This window comes from Camellia sinensis, chromosome 1 (assembly GCF_055761805.1).
Source record: "Camellia sinensis isolate YWXY chromosome 1, ASM5576180v1, whole genome shotgun sequence".
In the NCBI taxonomy this organism is placed as follows: Eukaryota; Viridiplantae; Streptophyta; class Magnoliopsida; order Ericales; family Theaceae; genus Camellia; species Camellia sinensis.
Window position 1 is genome coordinate 184,834,243 of NC_138961.1, and position 22,834 is coordinate 184,857,076.

General features: G+C 34.3%; 2 protein-coding genes across 2 annotated transcripts; one reads left to right on the top strand and one right to left on the bottom strand.

Moving 5' to 3' along the window:
- Window positions 1–434: 434 nt before the first annotated feature.
- LOC114290431 (aldehyde dehydrogenase family 3 member H1) lies at window positions 435–18,613 on the top strand. Its single transcript, XM_082890268.1, has 15 exons — window positions 435–797; window positions 5,158–5,268; window positions 5,375–5,636; window positions 6,194–6,262; window positions 6,382–6,478; window positions 8,187–8,393; window positions 9,126–9,241; window positions 9,369–9,473; window positions 9,563–9,735; window positions 9,842–9,932; window positions 12,566–12,715; window positions 13,924–15,538; window positions 16,041–16,529; window positions 17,952–18,096; window positions 18,365–18,613. The coding sequence occupies exons 1-12, from the start codon at window positions 763–765 to the stop codon at window positions 14,161–14,163; spliced, it is 1,656 nt and encodes a 551-aa protein (XP_082746394.1). The 5' UTR covers window positions 435–762; the 3' UTR covers window positions 14,164–15,538; window positions 16,041–16,529; window positions 17,952–18,096; window positions 18,365–18,613.
- Window positions 15,127–21,332, bottom strand: LOC114290421 (glycerophosphodiester phosphodiesterase GDPDL7). The gene is made up of 9 exons (XM_028234326.2): window positions 21,220–21,332; window positions 20,006–20,299; window positions 19,164–19,282; window positions 18,501–19,002; window positions 18,356–18,397; window positions 17,883–18,170; window positions 16,911–17,053; window positions 16,017–16,503; window positions 15,127–15,586 (listed from the first exon to the last, which is right to left on the bottom strand). The coding sequence occupies exons 1-9, from the start codon at window positions 21,317–21,319 to the stop codon at window positions 15,258–15,260; spliced, it is 2,304 nt and encodes a 767-aa protein (XP_028090127.2). The 5' UTR covers window positions 21,320–21,332; the 3' UTR covers window positions 15,127–15,257.
- Window positions 21,333–22,834: the final 1,502 nt, after the last annotated feature.

Consider the following 22,834-nt stretch of genomic DNA (forward strand, 5'->3'; position numbering starts at 1 on the left):
TTTTCTGATATTAATACCATAACATATCATAGACAAACTATTTTAGTCATAATGTGTCATAACTAAATAATACCTAAGGCATAACCAAATATTTCGTCAAATATAACTAAATTAATAATCACAATTAATCAAAACATCACAATGAGTGGTATTAACACAAAAGTGGGTCATAAAAATAAAAAATAAAAAGTCATAATAATATTATAACAATCACAATAAGTCATAATTAAATCATAACTGATATTACAATAGATCAGAGCTAACTATTACCAAAATCATTACTAATGGTTAGTTTGAAATGTAAGTTGACTTTTTTACTTTTTAACTTTTGTAAAAAATAAAATAAAATAATTATAATTTAAATATAATATTTTATTTTATTAAATTAAAAATTTTATTTTATTTTTTTGAGCTAAAATAACTCAAACCTCACGCAAACCCGCCTGAAAAAGGAGCACTAACTAAATGATTGCTTCACTTTTTTATAGTGTACCTTGTAAAATTTTCCATCAAACAGCCAAACCCGCCTGAAAAAGGAGCACTAACTAAATGATTGCTTCACTTTTTTATAGTGTACCACCTTGTAAAATTTTCCATCATATAGCCAAACGTACGAGAACAAACCTACCACTATCCACTAGTTTTAATGGCTGAAAAGGCAGATCGCCGATTGCCCCTTTTTTTCTTCTTTCTTATTATGATTTGCATACTTAAAATATATATTTTAGCAACAGAAGCTCTCTCTCTAACCCTCATCACAGCATGCTTTCCATTGACCTGGTTTCTCTTCACTTCAGGTACTACTTTTCTTCCCATTTCTTCCTATTTTTATATGCTTCATGTACTTCTTTCTTTCCACTGTTTCTTCACTGTGACTACAAATTCAGGATTCTTCTGCTAATTTCTTAGTGGCTTGAATTTAAAATAAATTATTCTTATATATATATATATATATATACTTTGAGTGATGCATAATATTGTCAGAGTATAATCCAACTTTTCATCTAATTATTGCTTTTGAGTCACAAATTCTTTTTGATAATTTTCACTTTGGAATCCTTCATTTTTCTTTTTATTATTATTGTTATTTTTTTTGTAAGGTGGATTTCATCATTATTATAGTTTGGTGCATGGAATCATTTGGTTGCAAAGTATAGTTTTAGAATAAGCACGACTTCCAAGTAAAGAATAATTATGATGTTTTTTTAGTAATACTTTAACGCAAAAGAGAGAGAAAAAAAAAATATTTGGATAATGTGTGATGGATGATGAGAAGTTAACGGATTGAGTGGTGTTGGTTACTCGAAAGTCCTATATATCCAAATTGGTGAACATTTGGTCTCAAAATTGTTAATGGTTTCCAAATACACAAATAGTATCCAATTAATCATGCAAGTTATGACTGGTTTGGTTCCAGTGAAAAATCTGGATTGGAGATTGTTATTTGGGTTTATGGGGTTGATCATGAATTTTATTATGAGCGTTCATATTGTTAATTTTTTTAGATTTTTTGTGTTTATCGATCATGAAAAAATTTGATGTTAATCTAATAATTAAATTTTTTATTTTTATTTTATCGCATTTATCTTTAAAATAATATATTTAAAAAAAAATACAATTATCATATTTTTTTTAACACAAACAAAATATAAACAAAAAATTATAATTATTGAATCTACTTATTTTTATTTTTATTTTTTTTGTTTCTATATACCATATATGAAGAATCCTAAAAAAAGAAAAGAAAAAAAAGGAAGAATATGATAGGTGTTTGGGAGCCGAACAACACCCTTCAGTTCAAATAAAAACTGGAGTCAACCTCCACCCATTGGAAAATATTATTTGGTAATTTCAAAACAAATTCTACCATTAGGTAATTAATTTTTAAGTTTTCATTTATAATAACCAAAAGAGACAACTATATAAGAAAGAAAAATTCTAAATATTTCAAGAAAATTATCAATTTTTTTATCAAACATATGTTTGATAAAAAATTTGATAGCTTTATTGAAGTTCTTAGCACTGCTCGATTATTAGGCTATGTTTGGCATAAATTTTTTGGGCTAAAATAATTACAAAAAGACAAAATAAACTAAAAATTCAATAAGATAAAATATTACATCCAAATCAATGTTTTGAAAACTGGACCGGTGAGTGAACCGGAAAAGAGACCAGTTAGACGAGTCACCGGTTCAACGATGAATCGAAGCGGTTGAACCGTGACATCATAAATATATTTAAATATATATATATTAAAAATATAAGTATAAAAATGAAAAAAAATAAAATTCAACAAAATAAAATAATTTTCAAAACATTTGTAAGATGAGTATACATATATTTATTTTTGTAAGATGAGTGCCAGAATATATAATTAAAAAATTAGTTCACCAAACCATTAACTAACAGCTATGAAATCAGAAATTTATAATAAAAAATATTTATGAAATTTTAAAAATATTTAGTACTATAGTACTATTCCATCATTGACTTTTCTTTGTCTCAATACTTTTTGTTTTGTTTGGACATAATAATGACTGTAAAAATAAGCATTAAGCAGCTTAAGAAGCATAGTAGCAAAAAAGGGAAGCAAAAGAGACAGAAATAGAGCAGCAGAGAAGGGAAAAGAAAGATAAAGAAAACTAGTCACTTCTTAAAACCCAGTCTGGGTTGTCGGGTTTGATGGTTGAATCGGCCGTTCTTCCGATTCTTTCATTTTACACTGGTTTTGAGCTATGTTCGGGTTTAGAGGGTTTTTTAAACTAGAACAAGGTTCGATCACCGGTCTAGCCGATCTGATAGGCCGGTCCTTTCTAGTTTTCTAAACATTGATCTAAATCACAATCATTTAATTTTTGTTTTCACAAAAGTTTAAAAAAATTAAAAATTTATCTCAAACAAGATTTTTTAATTCCATACTAAAATAGCTAAAAATTTAAAAAATTAACTCATATTTCAAACAAAGGCTTACTAACTTCCCCAATTCAAGAAATTTGGCTTAGTAAGTGAATAAAGTAATTAAAGGCCTTACAAAGTAAGAGGTGGCAAATTCGAAATCTATAAGGGCCAAACGTTCAAGCTCAAAAGCTATGTTTAGTTAGGGATTTATAAAGTGATTTGAAAAAAAAATAAAAATAAAATATGAATAAAATATATTTATATTGGGAAAATTGGTCTAGGGTCCCTCCCCCACTTTTTATAAGGGAAGAGATCCACAAAATTATTTTTTGATGTCTAAGGTCCTCCCATCTATCACAGAGAAATTCAGCCCCCTTCCTTTTGTCTACTCTCACTCGTCACCACGATCAAACACGCACAGAGAGAGAGAGAGAGAGCCATGTCGATGACCGCCGACCTCGACGAAACACTCCTCATCGGCAGCTCCTCTTTCCCTTACTTCATGCTCGTCGCCGTAGAAGTGATTCCATTGGAGACAACAACACCCCAATCCCTACACTGTAGCCCAGACAAAAAAGTAGCCTCACCTCACCAATCTCTACTTTCTCGGCTGTTTGTTTCTCGGGAAACTAGTTTCCTGATTGGAAATCCTGAGAAAATGGAGAAGGTCAAGAAAGGTGCAGGTGGAAGAAAGGTCGGCGGTCCGAAGAAGAAACCCGTTTCCCAGTCCGTCAAAGCCGGCCTCTAGTTCCCGGTCGGCCGGATCGGCCGATACTTGAAGAAAGGCCGCTACTCTCAGCACGTTGGAACTGGCGCTCCGGTCTACCTCGCCGCCGTGCTCGAGTACCTCGCTGCTGAGGTCTCTCTCTCTCTCAAAATCTGTGAATCTTCACTGAGCTTGTTCTGTGGAATTTTTTTGGGCAAAATTGGTCTGAGTCTTGTGTTTAATTGTTAGATTTTTTTATTAATTTTAGTTGTTTCGAAATTGTTGAGCAAAGCTCTGATATTTTTTGGTTGTTGAGTTGGATCTAATCTAGTAGTTTTGCCTTTTCCGTTGAAAAGTCCTAAAAATGTACCGTTTGGGTGCTGAGAATATGCCATGTTGAACTGTATAGGTTTTAGTTTAGTTTAGTTTGACGAGACAGGGTAAAGTAAAACCTTGGAATTTCAACTTTTAGGCCTGGATCAAGTGCAATTTATGATTGATTCTCTTATTCTGAAAGCAAAAATTGCTATGATTGAATCCAGAGAAATTCTCTGGTGATGAGATTTTCTCTGTGTCTTTTCTGTATTTTTTGGGAATTTCTCTGGGTTGTGGAGTCCAGAATTTCTCTGGGTTGAGAGAATTACTGTAGAAAGATTTGTCTGGGAATTTCTCTGGGTTGGAAAATTTCTCTGGTTATCTGTCTATGAGTGTGTTTTGGTTAGCTCCTCAGTTCATCATTCTTGGAATTGAAGATGGGTTTACACTTGTTGGCCTACAAGAGTATTTCTATGATCAAATTAGAGTTTTTGAATCTGTAATAGGCTTCATTGCATTTTTCTAGGTATCAACATTTGTTTAACCCCTCTCTCTCTTTCTCTATTTAATGTGTTTTGTGTGTGCATTGTTTTTCTCTGGTTTGGAGTCCAGAGAAATTCTAGAAATTTCTCTGGGAGAAAACTAAAGAAATTTGCAAATCAGAGAAATTTGAAGAGAATTGGACCAGAGAAATTCAAAATTTCTCTGGACTCAACTAATGCATAAGAGAAATACTGAGAAATTCTAGGAAGAATTGAGCCAGAGAAATTATGAGAAATTCAGAATTGCTGTAGACTTTCTAGAGAAATTTGGTCCAGAGAAATTTGGGCCAGAATTTCTCTGGACTAATTTTCTCTGGACTGAAATTTCTCTGGACCAATTTTCTCTGGACTGAAATTTCTCTGGACTGAAATTTCTCTGGATCAAGATTGAGGGACTTTAGACATTATGAAAATATTGTTGAGGGACCTTAGACATTATGAAAATATTTGGTGTCCTTTATGCTATAAAATCATAATACCAGGGACTTTAAAAAAAAAACCCCATTTATATTTTATTTAATTTTACATATTATTTATTTTTTTTCTTTTCCTTTTTAAATCCTCCTTAAATCTACACAAGGTTACATGTCCCAATTTAATTGAGATGCGCGTAATATCGGTTTTTATTTTAAAAAAAATAATAAATAAAAAAATCCCAAGGTAATTCTCCCTATAAATATTGGTGATTTTGAACAGGGCGCCGAGATTGAATATTAGCGGTTGCGCCAGCAAGAGCAAGAACACATTCTTTTGTAAAAGCAGAGTCTCACTCCGAACCCATCAAACGCGCTTCCTCAGTTCCCATTCGTGCGTAACTCTCTCTCTCTCTCTCTCTCTGTCTCTGGTTAAAGAGTGTGTGTGTGTGTGTGTGTGTGTGTTTGTTTGTTTGTTTGATTCTTTGGTGTGGAATTAGGTGGTGGTGCTCTGCGACTCTGTCAGTGATGGCGGAGGAGGAGGAGGAAGAGAAGGAGAGGTTTGAATTGGATGGAGAAAGAGCAGGTGCGATGGTGAAGGAGATGAGAGAGTGCTTCAACAGGGGAAACACGAAGAGCTACGAGTGGAGAGTCACACAGTTAAAGAGTATCTCCAAGATGATTGATGAGAAAGAGAATGACATCATTCAAGCTCTTCACAACGACCTCTCCAAACCCCAACAAGAAGCTTTCATCTCCGAGGTCTCTCAATTTCTCTCTCTCTCTCTCTCTACCCACACCCCCCCCCCCTCTCTCTTCCTTCATACTTAATTTTTCGAAAATGTATGTTATGTTTCAGACCCTTCAAAAACAAAAAAGACTCTCACAATTAGACCCAGTGAATACAAAGAGCACACATAAACTTAAATATATGTTATTAGGCGAGCACATAACATGGAATAGCTACAAATATGTTTGAAAACATTTTCTAATGGAAAATATTTTTCTATGTTTGGTGGTGGTGATGGTGGTGGAACAAAGGCGGAGGTGGTGGCATGGTGGTGGAGGTGAGAGTGGTGGTGGTAGTGTGGTGACATTGGTAAAATTTTTGTTCAAAAAACGTTTTCTGTCTTTTTAAATTGGAAAACATTTTCTGTCCATATAGGCTTGTTTTTTTTGTTGATCACATAAAATGTTTTCCGTTAGACCTTCGTTTTCCAAAAAATATTTTCCAAACAAACAAAAGGATTTTTTGTTTTTTTACCTGATCTCTCATCTCATCCATCAAATAGATTCTGGTCATGTGAATTGCTATGCAGATTTCTATGACTAAAAGCTCTTGTAAATTAGCGCTTAAAGAATTGAAACATTGGATGATGCCAGAAAAGGTAATTGCCTGAAGCCCATGCTCCTATTCAGAAAAGTAATTAGGAGTCTTGTTTTCAAAGGCCTTGTAGTTTGACAATTGAACATCATTAATGCATGTTTCTCTGTCTCGGCATTTCAGGTCAAAACTTCCATGGCAACTTATCCATCATCAGCAGAAATTGTATCAGAACCTCTTGGAGTTGTGTTGGTCATTTCAACATGGAACTACCCTTTCTGTACGTAACAAAAAAATCTAGTTTCGGTTTCCTTTAATAAATTAAGAGAATTAAAAAAGAAGAAGAATAGAATCAAGGAATCAAATAAAAAAATAGTGTTAGATGTGATTCTATTATATTGTTTCTCGTCTTGTTGTATTGTTCTTGCCTATCCACTTCGAGTTGTCTACATCATATTGATAATCACCTCATGCTTGTTGCCATTTTGTTGGGTTTTAAACCATTTCAAGGGCAATGTTATGAGGATAATTGAAAATGTGTGAACTATGTGAAGTAACTCTGTGGGACATCAGGTGGCACAAGTAATTGTATAATATATGTGTCTTACATGTTTGATATTGGATGGATTGATATCTGACACATACATACGAACACATTCTCGTTCGGTCAGAGTTTCCTGAAATAAGATTGAAAATTCATTAATATATTTCTTTGTTAGATGTAACTTTATAAATTTGAAAATTTTCATGCTGGAAACAAGGTATCATTTGTATGCATGCATCATTTTACAACTCTTCATTACCTTCTACATCTGTTCCAGGGCAGGTTTGTTGAATGCAAAAATAAGTTTACATTGGATTAGAAACCATTATTAATCTCAAACATATATTCATTCTCGACTTTGGAAAATTTTGGAGGGATTCCCATTGAGCAACTTTTTTTAGTAAATTTGAAGGATAATATAGCAGAAGCAGAGTAGGTTTCATGTTGCTGAATCATGTTGATTGTCACCTTTCATGCTACATTAATGCTAGATAAAAGAAAATGTGATGCTTATAGATTTTTCCTTCAGGAATTTCAAACTTTCCCGAAGGTAGTTTGCACAACCATAGAAAAAAATATTTCCTTCTTATTTTCTCTCGTACTTAAAAACATTTAATATGCAAAAAAATTCTAAACAAGTGGTCCAAATCAAGTACAAGAGTTAGAAAAGTGATACGTAAATGTAAGGATTTCTTCCACTTCTTCATCTTGTCTTATTTTCCTCCCTATTCGCCAAGGTGTCCAAACCAAAAAAATAATATAATTTTTTTCTAGGTATTCTTTTACTTTCCCTCCCTAAATCCATAAACCAAATAGACTCTTAAGCGTATTGATGTTTCACTTCGTCTCATGTTGTCTTAATGCACATCAAATCTAGTTAACTATTCATAATCTGTTGATTGTGCTTTTGCATATTAGCATTTGTCATGTTAACTGTTGAGTTTGAATTTCATCGTCAAGTTTTAAGGTTTGACCAGAGGCAGAGTGCAATGTTTCAGACAATGTACCAAAAACATTGTGCCCCAACTATACTCCAGTCTCCCCTCCACTCTACTCAGAACCACGAAACTAATGCTGAGTGTTAATTTGATAAGGGAACCACGAATGTAGAGTATGAAAACAGGCTAACTGAATTTGAAGTAATCAACTATGAACAAAAGACATTACCCACCTTTTGGTCTCCGTTAATCATGCCTAACCAAAATTTGAACAATCAACTAAGCTACTTGTTAATTGTGTGATGATTAGTTATTAAACCTTATTTTTTGTACCACGACATAGTCCATGAGAAAATTCCAAATGTAATTTGTTGGTTTCTTTTGTTCAATTTTGGGTTCTAGATGTTGATTTGAATTCTCTCATAATGAACTCTTGTTCTTTTCAAATCAATGCCTGCTCAAGTGAATTTGGTTCCTTTTTGACAAGATTTTCTCCCTCTTTTCAGTGTTATCTCTTGATCCGGTCATTGGAGCCATTGCAGCAGGTAATGCAGTTGTTCTCAAACCATCAGAAATTGCTCCAGCCACATCATCAGTGCTTGCAAAATTATTAGAGGAGTATGTGGACAATACAGCCATAAGAGTTGTTGAAGGGGCTGTTGCTGAAACATCTGCTTTACTGGAGCAGAAGTGGGATAAAATATTCTATACAGGTTGTTAACCTTCAATTATTGTTTGTAATTTCTCTGTAAGATAATGCTAAGACATTGGAATTTTTTCCATTCTTTACAAAATACCTTCAGTTTTGAGGTGTTTGTATTTACGTATGTGCATTTGTTGTGGCTTAGTGGTTATTGTGTCACGTGTGTATGTGCTTTGGAATTTGTTAGTCTATCTGTGGTTGTATAGGAGACTAATCTATTGAAAAAAACTTTGAAGCTGAGTCTTTTTTGTTCCAAGTATGCAGTAGTTCCTTTAGTTAATAGTTAAATCTGTTTCTTGAATTCCCTGCAAGGTAGTCCTAGGCTGACAATGTTGATGTTGATGTTGTGTTTGGTTTTTTCTCTTATTAATTTCAGCTGTTGTAGCATGTTTAGGTTCCATATTTTTCAGATCCCCCACAATTTTTCATTCACATTCGGTGCGACATGTGTGTACCAATACCTATTTCTTTGTGAGATATATGCGGGGAGAATGCAGCTAAGTTGATGAAGAACTAGACTTTCCCTTATAGGTGTTTCCAATAGTTCCTTTCCTTCTGAAAGCAACTTCCAATAAAAGTTATAAAAAAAAATTCACACTTTTGGTTTTTGCATTCTTTTCACCACTTTTTTTTGTAAAAAATTTAGATTTTTCTAACGTGGATCTTCAATAACATTGCTTCTTAATTCTATTTCTTACAATAAATTATAGTCTATGTAGTAATCCTCAAGTTATGCATGCAGGTAGTGGAAGAGTTGGAAGGATTGTGATGTCTGCTGCTGCAAAACACCTTACTCCAGTAAGTTTGGAACTTGGAGGGAAGTGCCCTGCTGTTGTAGATTCAGATGTTAACATAGAAGTAAGAAACTCAATTTATCATACTGCTTGCTTGGGCTATGGTACCTTACAAAAATTTATTTGGGCAATTAATTTTTCTGCCTTTTCTCCCAATACACTAACATGAATTTTATTGTCATCATTTTAAGGTAGCCGTGAGGAGGATAATAGCAGGTAAGTGGGCATGCAATTGCGGACAGGCTTGCATTGCTCCTGACTACTTAATAACCACGAAAGGTTTTGCTCCAAAGTTGGTAAGAGGCCTCACTCATCACAAATCAAAGTGTTTATCTCTGTAGCCTAGTCTACATCTCTTGATAAGTGTTTGTCTGTCTGATAATAGATAGAGTCTCTAAGATCAGAACTGAAGGTCTTCTTTGGAGAGGATACGATGGAATCAAAAGACTTATCTCGTATTGTGAACTTACACCACTTCAAACGCTTATCAAGGCTTATGGATGAGGATAAAGTATCTGATAAGATAGTACTTGGAGGGCACAGAATTGAAAACCAATTGTGAGTTCTGCAATCTATTTCCAATTTGCCTACTTTGACTTCTTGTTGAGTCTAAGATAATTGTTGGATGTATCATATTCTATGGTCGCTGTTTTATTCATTGCAGAAAGATAGCTCCAACCATCTTTTTGGATGTTCCAGAAGACTCTTTGATAATGGAGGAGGAGATATTTGGGCCGTTACTACCCATTGTCACGGTAATGACTGTATTTTTTACTGTTCATTTTTCAAACTTTGAGCAGAGTATCTTTTGTTCATAGCTACTCCAAGGCATTGCTTTCATCTTGAGTTCAAATCATATAAAGTAAAATTTTGAAGTCAATTGTAAAGTAAAATTTTGATTGGTCTGCATCTGGTGATTGCATTGCAACTTGTACAAACAAGAGCAAAGTAAAGAAGTCTCTTTCCTTGTCCATCTTTCAATGTGCTAAGAAACATAGACATTTCTAAGAAGGTGTCATGTTCATGCCGGTCACTTGTCAAATATAGATACTAATCGGATACTTCCAACGCATGTCGAACATGTTAGGATTAGTCTATCCATGTGATAAAGGTGGGTCCTGTATAGTTAGTAGGTTGGTTTATATACATATATTTGGGTTAGGATAGTGGAGTCCGGAATCTACTAGGAAACCTAATATGTGTAGGATTTGGTTACCTAATTGTATGGAATTAGGATTCTCATGGGTAGACTATTATAAATAGTCATGTGGACTACAGGGTTTTCTTGTGAGACAGATTGATTGAGTGGTGAGCGAAAAAATAGAGTTGTATGGGTTGAGATGTTGGGGGGAAGGGAAGGACTCTTTGGTGTGGGATGGGCAAAAGTCTAAAGGGATCTTCTTGGTGTCTTTGTTGTATTCTAGCCTTACATATGATGCTGCTGTTATGTTTCCTTGGAAGTGTGTTTGAGTGGCGGGTATGCCATCTAAGGAAGCTTTCTTTGTTTGGACTGCGACGTTAGGGTGGCTTCTTATGATGTTGTATAGTTGGGTTATGGGTTCAGTTGATTCGGATGTCCTCGCTTTTGTAGATTTTGTGGAGGATTTAATTTCTTAGTTTCGTTGTCCCTTTGTGGGATGCTTCTTTTTTGTATTCTTTGTATCATTTTGATGCTTTTCTAATAAAGTTTGGTTATTTATAAAAAAAAAATGGGTGAGAGAAAAAATACCATGGGCACCGGGGTGAGCAAGGGTTCAACTATCCTTGAGCATGGGGTTTGGGTAGTGGTGTAAGTTTTGAGTGTTTTGACCATCTCACATGTATTCTCTGTTTTATTCATAGTGGAAGTTCTCTCTCCGTGGATGTAGGCAATTTGGGCCGAATCACGTAAATTTGTATGTGATTATTTTTCTGGTGTGTGCGTGAGTGTGCTTCCATTTGCATTGGTGGGATGTGGAATAAATCCCAACAAAACACACATTCAAGCATATCTTTTTTTGTTTTTTTTTATAGAACTGAACACTTAGGAGATCTACATGTACATTGTTCAAACATACATAAAATGCATTGCAAGTTTTAAGAAAATAACTTGGGATCCAATGAAAAGAAAAACAATGTAGATTCATACCAATTAAACCTTCCTACTTTATTAGGATTTAGGAATTAGTGTTATGTTGCATTGTTTTTGTTATCTATAAATGACATATATGTATATATGATATATAATAAATATAAAATACTCTATATTTTGTGTGTGTCCTTCACGTGCAGTGTTTGCATTTTTTAAAAATTGTTGGTCATAATGTCCATGTCTTGCCACGTGTCTGTGTCCTTGCTTCTTAGTCAATGAATATAATATATGGGTCTTGCTCATTCTCTCTCTCTCTCTCACACACACACACACACACAATCATTTCAGAACATGACCTTATTACTAAACTCGTACTGATTCATGTAGTTTTATTTTATTTTACTTAATGCCAATTCTTGCTGTGGTTATGACTTGAAGTGGTGTTGGTTATATTTACGACTGGTTTGAGGTGTTTACATCCAAATTAGACTTAAACATCACATCTTCACTTCCCTCAGCATCTTCAATGGTATATATGTTTTTATTATGATTCTCTATGTTAATGTATATTTACTTGATACGATGCAATTACCATTATGATTACAATTACAATATGATATGATTTGATTGTAATGTCCAGATGCAGCTTCTCATCCCTCACTATATAAAGGGATCCTTGTATTGTTCATAATTCAACTCAACATACAGTTCTTCTCTTCTTTCTTTTCTGTCATTCTATATAACAAATTAAAAGCTTTTGAAAAGATCAGTGGTAGAGGCCTATACCTCCATATTTTATGTTCTCTTTTCTATACGTATAAATCAAATCCTAATTCATTGATCTCTTTTTCCTTTTATTCTCTAGGTCAGAATGATTTTAGTCTTTGACAAAACCTAGTGGTGCAATTCAAATAAAAAAGAAGTAGAAAAAAGAATATGAAATCTGTTACCATAAGTTCGTTATGCTCTTTTTCATTGATAACAGAAGAGAAAGAATAATGGGAGAGATAAGAGAGAAAGCATTTTATTTTTCCTTTTTTTACTAACACCCCCCCCCCCCCCCTAAAAAAAAAAAAAAAAAAAAAAAAAAAACTCTATGAGGTAAGAAGACAGGCACACATGGTCAATAATAAGTTTACTTTACAGTTAACTAAATAATTTTCTTTAGAGGAACCGGACTCTCATTTATTTCATTTAGTTTGCCCAGTTTTGCATTGTTTCCTGCAGTCACTTTCACTCTAAATGAAGATTGTATATTTCCAGAAACCGAATCGTGAATATTGAATATTTTATTATGCTTCATTTTGTTTGGTGTAGGTTGAAAATTTGGAAGATAGCTTTGCTGTAATAAACTCAAGACCAAAGCCTCTTGCCGCATATCTTTTTACGAATAATGAGGGGCTGAAGAAGGACTTCGTGAAGAACATTTCTTCTGGAGGAATGGTTGTCAATGACACTATCCTACAAGTAATTATGCCCTCCCTAGAACTTGATATTGGATTTTCTGTCCCATTCCATGTGAACGATTCCTTGTTCTAGATCACCTAAGTTAAACTATACATATTTTAAATTATGAACTCACTGGAAATGACATGATAAGTGATTTGGATTTGAGCTGCTGTCTGCCAACGTAAGAAAGGAGCTGTTAGGTGTTGAACACGCTCCTTGCAAATGAACTGTAAAACCTCTGTATTGATTGGGAAGTAGTTCCAAGCTTCTAAATTTGATTTCAAAAGGTAGATTAATGATTTAGTTTGAAGGAGCATTTATTAAAGGACAAATTTTACTTTACCTCCATATGGTTTACTTCATGTGAGGTTTACCACTTTGACATTTAGAAATAAGCACACAACTCCCCTTGGTTTGTTGACTAAAGTGCACCGTCGCTTAAACGAAAAGACTAAAAATACCCTTTTTATATATGAATAACGGTAATTTTATTAACTAAAGAGCATAAGCCGATCCTAATGAATCCATTTGAGCCTCTCAACAAACCATGGGCATTTTTGTCATTTTCTTGGGAGCCAAAATGCATTTTACCCCATCGTGCTTTACTCCACGTGCAGTTTACCCGCTTTGACATTTGGATATGAACACATAACCTCCTTATGTCCAAGCTCATATTTCATACTTGCTGTGCACTTTAGTCCATAAACTATAGGGGGGTTGTGTGCTTATTTCCAAATGACAGAGGGGCAAACTGCACATAGACTAAAACATAGGGGGTAAAATGAAGTTTTGCCTTTATTTAATTTATAAGATTCTACACGTGGTACTAAATTTGCCAAGTTTTTGACTATTTGCGTGCATCCATTATACACATCTACTGGCACACATTCATACATAAATGAATTTGCCAAATTTCTTTTCACATTACAGGAATAGTGTACTTTCATAGCAAGACACATAAATGCATCCTGTATTATCCTCAACATTTTTTCTTATTATTAAGGGTAACCATTGGTTCAATGTTAAGACTTGGCCTGATAACTTTGAGGTTATGGGTTCAAGTCTTGGGGCCATTACTTTGTGCATTATGCTAAAGGTTAAGTGTGTACTTCATCTTTCCCCTCCCAAACACACATTAATGTGTACTAATTGGGCATTGTTTTATTTTTTTCTTATTAGTAAGCTTTAATTTTCTATGAAAATGATGCATAATCTACAAAATGCAGGTCACAGTCTCCACCTTACCTTTTGGAGGAGTTGGGGAGAGTGGGATGGGCTCATACCATGGTAAATTCTCTTTTGATGCTTTTAGCCACAAAAAAGCAGTGCTTTACAGAAGTTTTGAAGGAGATTCATCGACAAGGTACCCACCTTACACACCCCAAAAGCTAAGATTATTGAAGGCATTAATCGGTGGTGACATAGTCGGCATCATACTTGCTCTGATAGGAAGATCTAAGGACTGAAATGTGATATAAGATTTTTTGTCTTCATTATTTTGTTTCTACAGTAACAAGATTGGACTCAGAAATACAGTGCATGTTCTATGTATATTTGGTGTTGGCAGGTTTTGAAATAGGAAATGCTAATGCTTGCCCAGCTGGTGGTCAGTCATTAGTCTTGGTGGACTTGTAAATTGTACAAAATGTGTGAAAAGGGTATAAAAATATGTAAAAATGTTGATGTGTAAAAAAATGTGTTAACATACTAAAAACTTTGGCCGTTGTTTACTTTAATGACAGCCCAATAGTTGGCACATAACACTTTGAAATATTCTAAAGACTACTTTTTCATTCAAGCGAAAAAAGAAAAGCTGATGCAGAACCTACTTGCTTTTTTCTTTCTTTCTTTCTCTTACACTACAGAAGACATTGACATGTTTCTGTTTGGTATCTAACTTTTATTGTTTTGCAAGAAGCTCATGTTAAGTCATAGAGATGGTTATGTTGTCACAATAACCAGATGATATTTGACAAATTTATTTATAGAACTCCAAATTCTTTTTTAATTAAGGAGACATCACAATAACCAAAGGGGTGACTTTAAACATCAAAGTCAATCAGATGTTAGTATGACTTATAAGATTGAGAAACCAAACATCCCTGCCTTGTGACAAATTGGAACAAAAGAGTAGGACAGTATATTAAGCAGTAGTAGTAGTTCAGAAAATGAAAGTCAGAAAATTAAACAAGTGCTACCAGGCACAAACCACCAAGCTAATTTGGGAAAAAAAGAAAGAAAAGAGAAGGGTAGGTGATGTGGTATAGGAGACTTTAGTAACTGTTTGCTCAATTCAATAAAGGAAAATGCCATTTTACCATTTTTTTTTTGTTTACAAATATAATTTCCATTTCATGTAGACTGATTGTGAGATTCCAATAACTTGTTTTTTTTTTTCAACTTAATTATTGCCAATGTTGCGTGATAGATTGAGATTGTTGGGCCACTTAAATGTATAAACTAGCCCCAGATAATTTGCTGCAATACAATCTCAAATGTTATTAACATTTGAGGGAAAAGAATCGGGAGTTCCTCGTCCACGCCAAAACAATCAACTTTTTTAACATGCTACAGAAAGCAAACTAAGCACCATGATTGCAATCAGTGTGAGACCAAAATTAGCAACATTTGCTGTCTGGCTGCTTTTGGCTTCTGGGGGTGGAGCAGCTGCAGCATTGGGTGGTGCTGCTGCTGCAGTGACATTGGCTGCAGAGACATTGGAGACCGGAGGTAGAGGTGGGTCCACAACATCCTTAACATCTAGAGCTGGCGCTGGGGCTCCTACAGGTGGCAGTTCTACTCCGTCTGGAACCATCTGAAATATCGCACCAGGTACAACAGGTAAGATGCTGTATTCGAGATCTTCATCACTGTAGAAACATGGACTTTCTGCGTAACAAACAACAATAATGGAAATCCGTTAAATACGCACAAAGATCTTGCTAAATGAACTTGTTGAGAATGACTTCAAATTCTTCTTGTTTGACCATTACTTTGATTTATGATCTTACGTTATTGTGTTTCATTGTATTTTTCTCATTTCAGAATTTTTATCTGCCCTTTATTTCATTCTTGAACTTGTAATTAAGTCATGAAGGGATTTTGAGGTTCATGAATTCCATATCTCAATGGTTAGTTTTTTATTTTTTTATTTTTATATGCCATCAATTGGGCAGTGAGTGAGAGACTGCTTGGTAGTCCTGCGTTGTGCATTACAACTTTGCCTTTTTATAAATGAAATAGTGCAATATGGCTTGATAAACATGAAAATCAAAACAGCATTGATGATCCAACAAGAATGTGTGTATGTAGTTCTTACTTAGATAAGTGATTGCTGTTGCAGGGTAGTCTGTTACGATCCCATCAAGGCTGAAAGGTGGCGCAATGAATGTTGCCAGCTCTACGATTGGATCTGAGAAAAGATCCATTGCAATCCCTGTAAATTCATTTCTGAAAACTGAGGAATACACTGTTAAGTTGGCCTTCCTCATCTCCTGAACAACGTTAGTAGGAGTGATGGTGAAATCATTGGAAATTTTAATGATGGAGCCTTTGCGGATGTTAACTGCATTGGCAAACTTCTTGATTTCATCCACTGTCGGCTTTGGTGCATCACCTACTGTTTCTTCGATGAGGAATACTCGTTTGTAAGTTGGGACATTGCTGAACTTCGATAGGACTCCACCATCGTCTGATTGGATCAACACTTGTTGGGTGGTTTCCTTGTCAAAAGTAGCATTGCTCAAAGCAGTGGAAACAGTGTCAATTAAGTCAATACCCTTCTTTGATGCCAAGTAGGCAGCATTCTGAGAGGGAAATTAAACAATACAAGGTAAGACTTCCATACAGAAAATTTACACATGAAACCAAAACATTAGGCAAAGCTTTAATGATAATGCCTTTGATAAAGGTATATACAGTTAAAAGTTGTGGGGTTGTATGGTGCTTATAGTTGTCTTCTTTTTTCTTTTCTTTTTTTAAAATGCTAGGAGCTTGTGCTAGACTATTTGGTACAACTTCTATTTACAACTTTAGGCAAAAATAGCTTAAATAAGCTGGAAATAATTGATTATTTGAAAATTGAGGGAGGGGTGCTTTTGACTTTTGCTTTTTAATTATCATTTTTTAGCTGACAATAAGCTGCACTAACGTGGGCACGTTACTTTTTTAGAAGTGTTTGTGCTTCTTAGATTACATCAAACAAAGAACTTACCTTTATTTCGATCAAAATTCCAAAAACTTTCTTCTCCTTGGAAAGTTCCAAAAATTCAGCAAGAGTAATGAATTTACCCTTGCTCTTGTATGCTGGGTTTCTGTTCATGCCCTCATTCGTAGCAAATGGGCTTGCTATTAGAGCTGAAATGAGAAAGTCACTTGGTAAAAATCTTCATCACAAAATTAACAGGCATATATATATACTAGTGTATGCCCGTGCCTGAAGGCACGGTGTAAATAATGTTAGGATTAGAATATACTTGTAATTTCAATATTATTTAAATTTATTTTTTAATTTGATAAAATCACAAATTTATTATCAAATTTTTGAATTCTCACAAAACTCCTCATGAAAACTCGTTTTTGCTTGTAGCTAGACAGATAGATGTGCCTGGCATACATATAATTTTCACGGACATACATACAATATTGCTTTTGCTTATATAATTATATGGAAATTGTGTGTATGCTCGTAATGTCCTAGTGTATTACGGGGCATACATACATTGTATGGAAATATGTGTAAAATATATTGAACAAAAAGGAGAAAATAAAAAAAATAAACAAATAGAGAGAAAAATAAAAATGGAAGAAAATTAAAAAAAATAAAAATAAAAGAGGGAGGAAGGTGGGATCATGGAACCATGGAAAGATAGGTGAGAAAAAAAAAAAGTAAGAGAGAGAAGCGGGAAAGTAGAAAATGTACATATAAGATATTTTTTAAAAAATATATCTCAGCCATTGTTTTACAATTTGAACAGATTTGAGCCTTCCAGATGTCCTAGTAGGACAAAAATATATTGAAGATTCAAAACCGTCTTACTTTATTATATATTATATAGATATACACACATCTTGCAGACTTTTTTTTGGGTGGTTAACTTCTTGCAGACTGATATAGGAGTCAATCATTTTCAAAATCATGTATGTATATGCAGAAACAAGTTGGATGTGGTATTAAGAAGTTTACGCTGCAAGGTTTGAATCTCGCTCCATGTGAGATCAAATGAGAAAATTCCACTGTTACTTTGAATTTCAGGGATTGTAGAAGATTTAGCAATGAAAGTTGCCTTTGCAGTCGTAGCTGATGCAAGGTCAGCTGAGCTCGAGCAGAATGCAACTCCATCCTTCGACATCTGTACTGAGCAGTCAATAATGTCAGCTCCATCATCTACTGCTTTCTGGTAAGCAAGATCAGTGCTGCCCGGGTAAAATCCACTTGCTCCATGGTGACTTATCACCAAAGGTTTTCGTTTTCCTGCACAAACTCATAACTATTAATTATGGTATATAGTGATATCATATCCAATAATTTCTCATAATTAAATTTCTCTAATTTTTAATTTTTAAATTTCTTTTGTGCACATAGTATTACTGTATATTCCAATTATTTTATGATGAGAAACATCTTCCTGTGAAAAAGTTGATGAATTTGTATCTTACCTTTGACAGGCCTGGTTGCATTCTTGTTATGTGCCAAACATGCTGAATGAGAAAGAAAGTTAGAACGCTTTAGTCAGACACAAACTTAAGATATATATATACATATATATATTGAGAAAGAATAGTCCAGTTGAGATTATCTCACCAATTGCTTCTGATGCAGTGGAAGGGTAATCTGTAAGGAACCCATCAACAGAGAATTGGGAATTATCAATATACTGCAAGTACTCAGCTGTTGGTTCATAGCTGTAGTTATAACTCGCCATTTGGTCATTTGCGAAATTATAAGCATAGACTTCTAGCCCTGCCTTGTGAGCATCAGCTACAACAGTAGTGGGTGCCTCTAAGTACATTTGAGCATTGACAGGCCATATGTACCCTTTCGGGACAAGAATCCCGGACGCGAATAACTTGATTGCGGAGAGATCCTTGAGTAGTGAACCGTATGTTTGGTTTGTTGTTGGTTCAACTGCATTTTCTTCTAAGAACACAAAAATAAACTGTGCCTTGCTTTTGCCTACTTTCCCTTTCATGCTCTTCAAGAAACCAATCTCAGGAGATGAGACAAACTCTACGAGAGTGGTTTTCAAAAGGTTCTGAACATACAATGCTGGATCGAGTTTGTGCAGGGCGTAGAAGCTGCTGTACTGAAAGACAGACAAAGAAACACGCAGAGAATCCCAAATAATTTTTTTTTTTATTTTTTAAATATCAATAAATCAGAACACAGCAAATTATTGTCCAAATGCTGCCAAAAACATGAGAGAGAGAGAGAGAGAGAGAGAGAGAGAGAGAGAGTGAGAGAGACCTGAACATTTAACCAAAACCTAGCAGGTGGCGGCACATATTCCATTATTTTTTGAATGGTAAATATGGGCATCCTTATCCCATCAAAAATATTTGCTCTAGTGTATATACCTTGAATCACTGTGGAAGAACACAACAAATCAAAGGTAAAAGCAATCATTAGTAATCATATGAGGAGTGTTTGTTGTAAAGTTCTTTGATCATCATGGAGAATTTTTTGTTGTCTCAACACTGTTACTGTTTAAAATTCCTGTAACTGTATACTTGCATATGGAAACAGCAACAATGAATGAACGAAGACACCATGGAATCTAAATGGGCATTCCAAGTAAGGGCAGCCTAGTACACAAGGCTCTCTAGCAAGGGTCAAATCTATCTCGTTTGACCCCTGCATGCTGGAGAGACTATTACAGTGCCATGGTATGATAAGTACTTGAAAAAAAAAATCACTTCGTTAATGGTTTTCTTGTTAGATGGTCTTGGATAAAATTCAACCCCAAAGTTAGCTATTAAAGTGAGGCCACCCTCACGTTTATATAACGCACATTAATTTTATACTAGAGTGATGTGGGGGATCACACTTCAACCCCTCCCTCTCTCACGTGCAGTGTGCTCACTTGGTAGCACTTGCTGCCGATAGGCCGGGGACACACATCATACCCATCCCTAAGTAATCTGATGCCACGTGACAAAACCAAACGGATTGAGAGGAAGAAGAAACCATCGTATTTTGATAACCCATCCTTCGTACTTACATGATGTGGGATTTCTCTTCACACTTCAATATAACCAATCTATTAGAATTAGAAGAATAAGGAGAGAGAATATACTTTCAAGACTTACATGATACAGTGAGAAGCTGGTCAGAAGTAAAATCCAAAGCAAAATACCCTTGCACTGAATTTCCATTTACGTTGTAAGTTTTTTGTCCTTTGGGGAAGAAATCTTGTATGTTTGTTGCATTATCAAGATTTAAAGTTGAGAGGCAGTAACCCTGGTTATCTTTTGATAGTTGCAGACTGCAAAATATAGCAACATCAGGCAAGCTTGTTTGCACTGCCAATTGGGTTGCTATGTCCGATGATTCAGGAAATAGCCCTGAGTATCCACCACGTGCTATCACAGCAGGCCTCTTACCTGAAAAACAAGAGGCATTCAAAATTTATCAAAGCAGGCCTCTTAGTCACCCCCCCCTTTTTTTTAATGAATTTATATGAGGTGTAAATAATCTTATGCAACAAAATAATCTGTGTTTAATGACATTGGACGTGCTTAATTTCTCTATTCTGAATCAATATGGAGATTGACAAACCACCATGCTTGGATTTTCTGTCATGACTTGTATGATTGTATTTTGTTTGTTGGTTTGATTTAACATTTAACTTGATTTGGTTCTTTTTATGATTGTCTTAACAAAAATTTGCATAACTCCTGATGATTTCATTTGCTTCACAATATTTCATCTGTAATTCTTCTTTTATATATTGATCATTGTGTTTATACTTCATACTCTGTGGCATTGATTTATTCAGCGTTGTTTTACATGTATACAATTAACTCTAATTTTCTTTTCATTTTATCAAGCTATAAAGTAACTTTTTGTGTGTAATTAAATTAGGGATGTGGTGAAAATTTTGTTTAGAACAGTCATTAGCATGTGATCTTGGGCCTCCAATTGGATCATGAAAACATTAAAAAAAACCAAGAAAATACAGACAAATAACCTGTCAAGAAAAGAAAAACGTTTTGGGGTAATATTTTAGCCTTATTTTTATTCGTTTCCTCGCTAGCCTTTGTAATTTGATGGAAGTATGCTAATATCATTGGTAATTACAAGAGGTAGGAAATCATCCCCCTCGCGGTCAATAATTCTGAACATAAATAAGCCAACGTGCATTAATTTTAAAGAGGTATTTTTTATACACATTAAAAACAAAAAACAAAATAAAAAACTAAAAACATAATCAAACAAACTATGTACCTTTGGAAATAGATAGTAATCATTGGAAGTAGCAAGAAAATAAGAAAGGCTATATATGCCAGGAAATGTAAGTTACCACTGAGGGTCAGCCATGGCTGTGAAGCCGGCTTGTGATGATGTTTCTGACCAAAAGTTGAATGGATCAACAAGAAAACCAAAAACAACCGTCCGATCATTTTATGGAAATCCTGCAAAAATTATAAGCAAAACAATAGATCAAAAGAGCCGCCAACCAAAAATTCAAAACAATAAGGAAAAAAAAATGACTTGTATTTTGGTATGAATGTGTTTATGTTATTAAAAATTGCTTCATTTTCCAGATTGCTCCACTTGTATTTTCTGCGATTGGTTCTATGTCTTTAAACTTATTGTCAATAGTATGTGGTTTTTGAATTGTTTCTCCAAGCTGTGATTAGAAATTATTTGTGTATTGTTGTATCAATTTATTCTTGATCTTGAATAAGCTAGATTGGATTGATGACAGCCTCAAAAATGGACATTTTACTTGCCAACAATGATACAACCTTCTAAAACTAGAACTTTAATTGAGCTCTAGTGAGGTGGAAAGTCCCCTCCCCCCAAAAAAAAGCAGCAAGGCCAAAACATTACATTAGATGGGCTCCACATAGACATTAAAGTTATTACAGCTCACAAATTAGAGCTCCAAAATATTTTTGTTTACTTAATGCAACAACAAAATTACAAAATACATAAACAACACAAAATTTGAAAATTTAAATTAGATCAACAAAATCAACAAAAACCCAGAAGCTATACATATTCAAATTACATATATTAACTTTTGTTTTAGTTTTTATTATTAATATTAACATGAAAGACAAAAGACAGTAAATGAACATACTTGGATATTGATGGCCTGGCCAAGGAACATAGACATTCCCCAGGAAAAAAAAACTTGAGAAACTTTGGAGGGGAATGTAAAGAAATGTAAATAGTAATTGGTGGACAAAAGGGTGGTGGAAAATAGGAGAGGTTTTAACCTTCATTCATTGCTTATTTTTGGGGATTTAAAGGCTGACTTTGGTTTGAACTTTTCTACAGCTTTTTTTCTTGGTTGGTTGGTTGGTTGGTTGGCTTTTTATGGATCTTCTCCTTCTTCTTTTTTAATTTAACAGTTTTTTTTTGCCGGGGTATGTGGGTGGTGGCTGATCCTACTTGTTAGGGCTACAAATATCATGTAACACAAAAACTTCTAAATATGGGGTAGATCTTGTATTCTCGTAATATCATGTTAATTGTGTGTTTGTCATCCAATAATAAAATGTTACATATTTATATAATTTGAAAATTTGTTTTAAAATGTACAAATCAAGAGATATATGAATTATGACTAATTATTCAGTAGTTCCAGATTGCCATGTGGCAATCACACAGTGAAATTTTTTATAGGTAAGATATACTGACTCACATTTGTTAGATAGTTAGAGACAAATGATAATCTACTAAGCACTTGTTGCAGTTGTGTATAGACAATACAATATCACATGATATTTTAAAATTTTTAAGTAATTTTCTATAAATCAGACACACTTATTAACAATTTTTGGCTAAGTATAACTAATTCCATTGTTGCAGTAATAGTACTCTGTCTTATCAAAACAATCATAAATTTTTAAGTAGTTGTCAATTGGCCAACATACAAAGTCATCTTGTAGTATAATCTTGTCAAT